This window comes from Sitophilus oryzae, unplaced genomic scaffold (assembly GCF_002938485.1).
Source record: "Sitophilus oryzae breed Bouriz unplaced genomic scaffold, Soryzae_2.0 scaffold_1233_pilon_pilon, whole genome shotgun sequence".
Taxonomy (NCBI): Eukaryota; Metazoa; Arthropoda; class Insecta; order Coleoptera; family Curculionidae; genus Sitophilus; species Sitophilus oryzae.
Window position 1 is genome coordinate 29,337 of NW_022145875.1, and position 10,113 is coordinate 39,449.

At 32.3% G+C, this 10,113-nt stretch overlaps 1 protein-coding gene and 1 long non-coding RNA gene across 2 annotated transcripts; one reads left to right on the top strand and one right to left on the bottom strand.

Annotated features, from left to right (window-relative positions):
- Window positions 1-1,153: 1,153 nt before the first annotated feature.
- LOC115874165 lies at window positions 1,154-1,753 on the top strand. The gene is made up of 2 exons (XR_004048783.1): window positions 1,154-1,536; window positions 1,588-1,753. It is a non-coding gene; the product is annotated as an uncharacterized LOC115874165 (long non-coding RNA).
- Window positions 1,754-7,311: 5,558 nt separating this feature from the next.
- On the bottom strand, window positions 7,312-8,139 carry LOC115874161. The gene has a single exon (XM_030889265.1). The coding sequence runs from the start codon at window positions 8,137-8,139 to the stop codon at window positions 7,312-7,314; it is 828 nt and encodes a 275-aa protein (XP_030745125.1).
- Between the last annotated feature and the right edge of the window lie 1,974 nt (window positions 8,140-10,113).

A 10,113-nucleotide genomic window follows, 5' to 3' on the forward strand; every position in this document is an offset into this window, starting at 1 on the left:
TTTTGCAATGTCTGTTTTTTATTACGTCAGATAAAGAAAACGTAGCATAGAAAAATAGAGTTCTTACATTCGGCCATCCTGCAAATATCTCGCCTCGAGATACCTCTACCTGGTCCTCATCGTACTCGGTTGGAAAGAGTACTCCATCACCACCACTCTTACTATCTATTCGCCACTCTCACTATCTGTTTTGCCCCGAAACTGCTCCAAGTCTACTAGGTACTGCTCCAAGTCTGCTAGGTACGTACGGATCGGGCCAGCGCGATCGATGCTAGGCAGGAGTGGGGAGTGCCAGCATAATGTTATCGGATCGGGACCTAAAGGAACTAGAGGAACTAAATAAAAGACTAGTTTACGTATGGATCAGCCAGCGCAATTAATGCTAGGCAGGCGTGGGGAGTGCTAGCCGTTTGTTATCGGATCCGGACATAGAGGAACTTGTTACGGTTTAAAATTTCACCGTAACTTATTTTACTTATTTTGCTTATTTTTAGGAATAAAACTAAACTTACTTGAATAACTTGAATAATAACGTTTAATTAGCTTACTTCTTAACTGTACATATAACTTCTAATAATATCTTATCTATTAAATCTCTTCACCACAACAATTTCTTGGGATGGAGTTGTCTCCGATAACTGTAATATAAAACCTCATTAATAAAATATCAATTTGTCTGTTTAAAACCTACCTTTCTTTCTACAGTGGTTACTAATTCTTTATTTAGACTTATGCTTGTGTTAGGATAATTTTCTTGGCATATTTCTTCGGAGGATTCTTGAACATAGACTTGATGTGATTATCTTTTGTCTGTTTTCAACGCAACAAGTGGGAATGTTGGGTCTACAATATACATATGGGTTAAAGATTTTATTATGTATTTTTCCTGTGTGTAATCAATTGGTTTTACCTGATTATAGTTGATTTTTCCCTAAATTTCATCTTGTTTATATTACGATTTACAGATTGACGTTTCAATTGTTGTCAGCTGATCGTTTGACACCGACGTTGAAGTTTGACAGATGGGTCTTTGTAAATTAGGTTTTCGATCTTTTTAAACGGTTTTATATATGATCGGAAAATGTATTAATAATTTTCCGAAGATATTATGTTCATATAGGGTTTATTATAATTTTATTATGATGCAATAAAATGTTTCACTCAATCCGTATGCATTAAATAAAATTTTACATCAAATTTTATTTTGGGTCTTTTGTTTTACTGGTTGCCAGTGTTGGATTTTGTGTTGGTATCTTGGAGTCCAGCGTCTTTTGCGGATTTTGCAAACACGCGTCCTTTTTCGACTTTGAACCATCTTGGTGAAAGCAAGGGAAGCCTTCTGATCTCTGCCGAAAATAAAAGAAATTCTAGTGAAATTTTGGCTGGTCGCCGTTCCATATTGGGATTGTTCAGTAGAATTACGGTCTTGGAATTCATTGAGGGTCGAGAAGACCGATTGGCAAGAAATTGAGCTTGGCCTGTGTGTAGTTGGAATTCCGGGGGAAACCTTGAAAAAGGGATATCTTTGTTGGTTGGGTAAGAGACATTCTTAGGTGTAAGGTTCTCTTCTACAACTATTTATTTTAGAGGACAGGAGTTGTAGATGGGTGCGTGGACGTACTGGGATGAGTACGAGGACAGTTAAGGAACCCTTTTCCATGGAGTAACATGCGTTGAGACGCCATCTTGTCTTGGAAGGTCCGCATGGTGGAAAGGTATTTTACTATGTCCAAACTAGAACGTGTCACTAAAATAGATCACATTTTAGGGTTCTTGTTCCTTGGTTCTTAGTGATGATTACGGTTTAGTTTAAGATTTTTATCAATTTTTTTGTACTGGATTTGGTACTGAAACTAATGTCATTGTGACGTGAATGCCACTGTGACGAGGAATGCCACTATGACACTGAAGACCGGCAATCTGGATTTTCTCATGGACTGATTGGAACGATCACTGGATGACAGATAAGACTTTAATCGTCTCTTATTTTATTGCGTTTTTGATTGATTAAAATTTATTACATTAAATATACGATCGTATGTGAACTTGGTATACCAGGGGATTTTTACATTTAAATTTCATTTTATTCTTTATAGACTTAATCATAATCACAAATACGCATCAGGGTTGTTCACAGTTTAGTCACAACAATATTTTGTGATACTATTCATGATTTAATTTATTTTACGGATAGTTCATTTTTACTAGTATATATATATTTAATTATTTCGTATTTAAATATTTGCTACATTTTATGATAGATCTTGGCAATTTGTTTTAACTTTAAATTTAATATTTATTAAACGAATCCAGTACATTTTGGACTTTTCAATCAGTACACTTTTTCCATACACCTCCGTTTGATATCTCTTGTTCTGTTTATATTTTACTTAATTATTTACTGAGCTAGCTGGAACCTATTCGTAACGGAACCTGGTGAATCTGAGTTCTCATTATAAACTTTTTCACCCAAGGTTGCGTTATAAACTAATTAAAAGACTAGTTCACGGGAATCTATTCAGTCGGCAGATCCGAGATATAATACAAGGCGACGACGATGGATTCGGCATTGTCTATTGCCACAGCCGGCGTAATTACCACAGAAAATTGTCGTAAATACTGTTTTTGATTTTTAGCTTGTCTTAAATATTTTATGGAAATGTTTCACTTCAGGTCCCTAAAATTCAGAAATATCTTATAGAACGAAGTAGATATTCTGAATTTTTAGACAATTTTTTTTCGTAAAATTTTTGTAATATTTGCTCCAATTGATTTGTGACATAGTTTTTTAAACTCTAATTTGAGTTTCTTTTTTATTTTTTTTATCTGCAATAAAACTTACCTATATGTTTTTAACATACACAATTACACGTCTCGTTATATCTCCGTATATTATAAAAATTATACAGATCATACTGTGAATAGTTTTGACTGACAACTAAACGCATTAGCAAGCAAGGGGGATGTCAATGTTAGTCAGGAACTATTGTGAACTAAAGACCTAGTTCAAGGAACTATTCCTCTGGAGGAACTAGAACTACTAGGAGCTAGTTCCTCCCAGGGAACTAGAATTTCCACCTCTAGTTCGCGCAACAAATCGACCTATCTACGAACTGTGTCAGTGCATGGTAAGTATTGGTCTTTATTATAATGCTGTATAGTTTACTGTAACACTTAAATAAAAACTATACATTTGTATATTTATGGTTCTAGTTGTGCTACCTTTTGAAGGGTGTATAATAAATGATTTATTTATAATAATATTAAATTTCTGCGGGGTGGTGTAACTAGTGTTACAACGGTTGTGAGTATGGTATTACATTATCATAATGTTATAATATGAAATATACCTACTACCTATTTTGTCTAATATTGGTACAGTAAACTTATCAATATAAAGTTTTACTTATCTTTAGCCTTTTTAATGCTGTTTGTAACCCTCTATGTCTATAATAATGGACAACGAGTAATTAGTAATTCTGAATATATCTATAAGAACATTTAGTTTTAAGTACGCCTATGACTGAAATGCAGCGCCCACCTTCTCCTTCTAGTCAGCGGCCATAATGTCAGGGTCCATCAGAGTCAAGGATGAGTAGAGATAAATAAATTTAAATTTATTAATTTTAGGGCCTGCTCTATTCTAATATGTAAGAAATATTTATTGATGGATAAGTACGGCAGAGATATAATAAAGAGCCGTTTTGTATGAATACCGAAATGGTATTTGAAGAACATATTATAATCAAATTATCAAATTGAATTGATAATAAATTTATGTGCCCGCGTTTTATAAGCCGTCTGCAGAAAATTGACTATAGTAATAAAAAGATGACTCATGTCAATGTTTATCCCAAATTATAAATCGATAAGAGTTCGCATTAATAATAGTAATGTGGATATATTTTCCAGAACTTACTTTAACTTTATTTAAAAATTACTTTTTTAATTTTGTACTAGGTTATAGCACTTAACAATATAATCAATCATTTGTCTGTCATCAATGTATCATATACACCTCTATAATTATTTAGTACATAATTACAATGATACATAATTATACTGATTACAATGGTCAACATGTCAACAATAGAATTTGCGCTATTTACTACGTTATGTAATTAACTGATTATCTGCTATATTAGGTATCTGCGGATGTACGTCACTAACGTAAAAAAGAAGCAAAAAATAACCAATAAATAAACTAACCCAAAGGTTAATTTATATTTAATAATACGTGGCTTTGGGTGCCAGTTGTCGTGTATATGAAGAGTACAGTCAACATGTTCAGTACAATACGATAAACTGAGAAAGAAAAGACTCTATAATACGAGAGAAGAATGCGAAGTTTATTACCTATTAACTCGGATCGGTCGACAATAGAATTTGCGCAATTTAATACATTATGTAATTGGTGATTACCTATTTTATTAAGTAACTACGGATGTACGTGATTAAGTAATAGCATGTTTTACGGTTAGTTGTTTAATTATACGTACATACGGCTTTGGATACCGATTTGCTGTCCTCCGATCGCGAATTTCAAGTTCTAGAGCTTTACGCTCTGGGCTACTCGAGAACGGTTCTGAAAGCTGTGCGCGATAGCCTTGTGCCTTCATATGGCGCGGAACAGTTCTGGAACTTTGACTCAATTGAATGGAGTGAGATTATCGCGTTCTTGAACAGTTCAGAACTGCACAACTGCGTGAATGGAGGACAGTAATTGTCGTGTGTACGAAGAGTACAGTCAATGTGTTCAGTGCAATACGATATAAGAGAGAAGAGTAAGAATTTTCCCAAGCGTAACCATGAAGTAAAACGTCGGATTAAGTGAATGCCTAATAAACTTGGATTTTTTTCTCTCCGATTTACATCGCCATAGCGATTCACTTCTACACATGTAAGTAAATGCCGAGGGGTAAGCCACTGACAAATTTCTGTACACTAATACCACGTATAATGGAAAAAATTCCAACTAATACCACGATTAATACCACTAATACCAAGTAATGTCAACATCTTGTACACCAAAATACACCAACGGTTTACCCCTCCCTCAGTAAATGCTGACCAGTGCCGCTTTATACATTAGGCAAGATAGGCAGCTGCCTAGAGCGGCAGGCCGTATAACAAAATTTACTTGAATTTTATTAGTTGAAGGGGCAGCAAAATAAATGGTGCCTAAAGTACCAAATCCCCTTAAAGGCGGCCTTGCCAAAACTTTCTCTTATCGATTCGGTATAAATCTATTATCTCAGCCGCCGTTAGAATAAAATAAACTATGTTAAAAACTTTCATGTATATTACTGAAGTAGATAATATATGAGAGATCCTCCTCCTCATTATACTCCTCCTCCTCCTCCTCATACTAATAATATACATTTAATTCCTACTACTTTCATCCCCCCCTTTATTTACCTAGTCATATATAGCTAGTCATATATAGCTAGTAAGGTAGGTCTTTAGAAGAAAGTAAAGCGAATCTCTCATTCATCGAGAGTGATGCAATACAATAGAAAAAATAACTAATGTTGTTAGAAAGCTGATACAAAAATATACTGATTTCCGTCAAACTGTTTCTCATCGAATAGTTTAATTAATCAAAAGATTTATTTTCCACTGAAAGAAGATTGTCATAGGATAACTGAGTTTTTTGCTGATTTTCTATTACAAAGTTAATCTTATGAGTTTGTGCGTGCATTGGGACATACATATTTTACAAGTGAACTAACACACATTGTTCCACACCTGAGAGTAACGAAGAATTCAAAAGTTATAATAGAAATTTTAAAGGTTTTCAAGAGATTCCATTTGGATGACGCTAGAGATCAGTTACTGCGAAGATTTAAAGACAAGTTACCACAACCCGGAGAAGTTGGGACTACAATATCAAGAAAACAGAGACCTCTTCGTCAATATCGTGCTCGAAATATTTAAAAAAACTATATTTTGTTTAAGGTGAAAAATGTCAAGTGAGAATATTGAACTTGTTAGTGCAGTAATATGTATTCATCAAGAACTTTATGAATTATTTCTTAAAACTTATCAAAAACTTAGACAGATGGAGAAACTGTATTATGATATGATTCATAAATATGAAAAAGGAATGAGTGCGTGTGCACAATATTACGAAAATTATGATATATTAGAATTATTCTCTGTATTGATAGACTTAGGTTTATAAATCCAAATAACATATTTAAATCAATTTGTTAAAATGGAAAATAGCCTACGAACAAGTAACAGATGATGTAAAAACTAACATAAATAGACACTTAGTTAACCAGGATAATTCATCCATTAACTTAGTTGTCAGGCAGTAATTTAGTTAAAAGTATATTTTAATAATAAAAGATGTAATAAATATTATATATTTTATTCATTCATAAAAAATTATCAACCTAATAAAATACATTTGATAATGCACACTTACAAGTTGACTTAGAATGATAAAAGCATTTTGGTGTTCCGATAGGCAAAGCTGGTTGTTCATCTATTTCAATCACTGGTTTTGGAATATTTATTTCTTCACAAACACAGCTTTTCAACTCGCTATAAACAAATTCCACTTCTACTTCTTCAGTGAGCTTTTCAATTATATTTGAAAAATAATGGTGAAGTGTAAATCCTTCATTCCAGTTGATACAATGATGGTTTTTCATTAACCATACCGCCTGTCTGTAACATTCTGGTGACAGAAAGTCTAATGGATAGGGTTTTTTAAACATATAATGTGAGATTCTATGTCCATCAAAGGCTGCAAGTTCTTTAGGTAAAAGGTGTTTTTCTCATCTTTAAATCCTTGTATATCCACAATCAGCCTCATATTTTTAGTTCATTAAACTTTTTAATCAGACTTTTTTGCCTTGAATAATTTGCAATTTGTTCTTTCAATTTTTGTATTTTAAAATAAAATTTTGTATTTCTAGTTGTAGTGTTGAAGACATGTCTACTACTACAGACTTTGTTTAGATATTTTATATTAAATCTAAATATTAAGAGAGTGGGGGTAAAAGTTTATAATTGTTTAACAATCTTTGTTAGAGGATTGTAACTAAATAATTTATCATGTAAAATAAGACAATAAGCAGATGTATCTCTTTTGATTGCACTGTTTGTTTCGAACTCAATTCTCATTACAACAGAACCCGTTTGAAGCGTTTCCTTTTGGCGAGAGCAATCAATATATGCAATTGGTGAAATCTCCTTGAATTTTTCAGGATTAAAAATGGGTTCATTAGAAGTACCATAATAAGAATAGCGAAGATTTGCAAACATTTCATATAAGATGAATGTTGTTCTCTTTGGAATTTAAATATAAGTCATGATAAGGATACCTTTCGAATTTAAAAATATTCTGATATTTGTTAAATCTACATCGTCAAATTGACTCATATCTTTTTTAACATTTCCTTTTCGATTTTCTTGAAAGGCAATTATTACATGACGGGGAGCTTCAAGTTTACTAGTTGTTTTTACAGGCCATGTGTGTCGTGTTGTTTCAGTTAGGGAAGAGTACTCAACAAGTTCTAACCAGCTTCTAAATCCAATTACTATATCTTTATTTGACTCCAATATTCTAGTGAGAGCTAGTTGTTGTGGTATATCAACTAAAATGTGCGGTACTTTCCAATAGATTTTATCAAAAGTAACTTTTGGGGTTTCTAAAGTTGTAGATGGAGGTGTCACATCATCCTTAAAGAAAACTCCATCTAAGTCATTATTAGATCTAATAAGGGCTGCTGCAACATGGTATAATTTTCTATAATCTTTAAAGAATCCCATTAGCAGTTTTAATGGGATAGATACGGAGAATTTTCCATTATCATCAACTAAGATTCTATCCTCTTCTTTTCTATGTGGAAACCAACCTGCATTTTGCAGTTTTAAACTTTCATTTGTGTTACTGGATAGATAACTTTTTAGTGTTGATGCTAGTCCTACATTTCTTAAGGCATCAATAGTAATACCATCTAACTCATAACAAATTTCTCTAAATAAGAAAGCTATACCATTGTTTGTAAATCGCAATCTCTTTGTATAATTTCCCTCTGTGTTTGTTAACTTTCCTTCGATATATAGTAGGCTTTCTGATGGTGTAAGCATCAAGTTCTTGGATTGGTGTACGTATTTCATCATTATAGTCAAATTTTGAAGAAATGTAAGGTTGATAGGTATGTAATTCAGAACTAACAATAGAGTTATCAATATATAACTTTTCGTTTACATTTAATATACTCATTATATTAAGACTTTAAAACCTAGCGATTTTAGAAAATTATGATTTTTTCGTGTTAATCGATTGGTGTTGGATTTGACACTGAATCATTTTTGTGTCAATCTCTTTTTATAAGTTTTATTTTATTAGGAATAACTGGAGAATGAATTTATATTACCTCTATTATATATCTAACAACCATTTTTAAACCGTTTGTTTTTAAATGTAATCTTACTGTAATAGTCTCACCCCTGAAGCTGATAAGATCTCCGTCTTGATCAACAATTTTTACTGTAATATTGTTAATTGCTTTAACGCTGACTGGAAAATATAATATGGGTAAAAGGAGATTCAACTGGCCCCATACCCTGGAGCTAGAGCAGGATAAAATTGGTGATTAATATGAACAGGTTTTCCATTACTAAATGAACCAACACAGATATTACAATCAATGCAAATAGCATTGACTTTACTTATATTAGCAACATTATCTGAATGATCTACTTTATCAGCTTCTATGACTCTACTTTTAAATCCTAGTATTTTTCCTATTAAATCATCTTTTTGTAAATCGTTTGTTGCTACACATTAAGGTACATTTCAGTGTATTAGTATTAGGTTTTAATAAAAAAGCAACGTTCTCATTTTCAAACACAGTTTTAACTTTATCTTTTATATATGTTTCTATGTCAATTATATCATAAGTTCCATCTGGAATAACAATCACTTTATCACCTATATAAAGTTTATTGTGACCCTTTTCTATATTGGGTATAGTCATAAAGTTCAAAATCTGCTAAACCTAAAGTAATATTGTTTTATCATCCAAATATATAGGTGGATTGAAATCAGCTGATAAAACTGAACTGTTTCCTGATATTGATATTGTTGTAGACATTATTGTAAATGCTATTTTATTATGTTATTAGCTTATATATTATTTTTTAAATTTTAGAAAGTTGTGCAGTTGTATGAATTATTTTGTTTATTTCATATGTGTAAAATATTTTTTTTTTTTTTTTTTTTTTTTAAATATTTTGAAAGTTCAAGAGGTTGTTTTAAATTTCCATAACTATCAAAGTATACAACATGATTATCATTTTTAATGTATGAAGTCCAATGTGTTCCTTTATTTTGCTTCCTATCTAAATTAACAACACCACACTCTTTTAAAGATATTGTATTTGGAAGTTCATCAAGCATAAATACACCTCTGAAATTAGGAATTTTCATTACCTTTACATACTTAATAATGTCAATATTTGTAAGCGGTCTACGTGGAAAACTTATGTTAATCTTTGGTCTTTTTTTATACCAAGTTTACCACCTTTATACGACGGTTTTATAAAAAGTCTCTTTCCCTTATACGGTTTAATAAATAATCCTATTCCTTTAGAAACATCCTCCATTGCTATATTATGTCTATGCATTTCTTCTAACTGCTGTTTAGATGCTTTAGCATCATTGTCTGCTTTGGCAATTCCTGCAGCACCTCCACCTAGTGCACCTAACGCTCCCAATATTGGGAGCAAAAGTGGTAAAAGTCCCCCAATTTTCTCAGGTGTTCGAATTATACGTTTTTTCTTCATCTTAAGTTTTTCCACCTTTTTCCTTTTTCTTCTTTATACCCATTCCAAGCTTTCGTTTTCCCTTCATTATAGCAGCAACAGTTAATGCATCTACTTTTTCACCGATTGAAGAATCCTTAGCTTTTACTCTATTCCAAGCCTGATCTCCTAACAATTTATCTGATGCGTGTCTTTTTAATAAATCTTCAGATTGAGAGTATGCTATATCATGCTGTTTACAAGCAGTATCCAATGGATTTATACCAATATACCCTCTGGCTATTCTCTTTTCCAATTTTGTACCCGGTCCACAGTAGAGCAATGCAT

What these genes read in the sequence shown, in the direction of transcription:
- LOC115874161 (XM_030889265.1), bottom strand. Translation starts at nt 8,139, where the DNA reads ATGATGAAATACGTACACCAATCCAAGAACTTGATGCTTACACCATCA.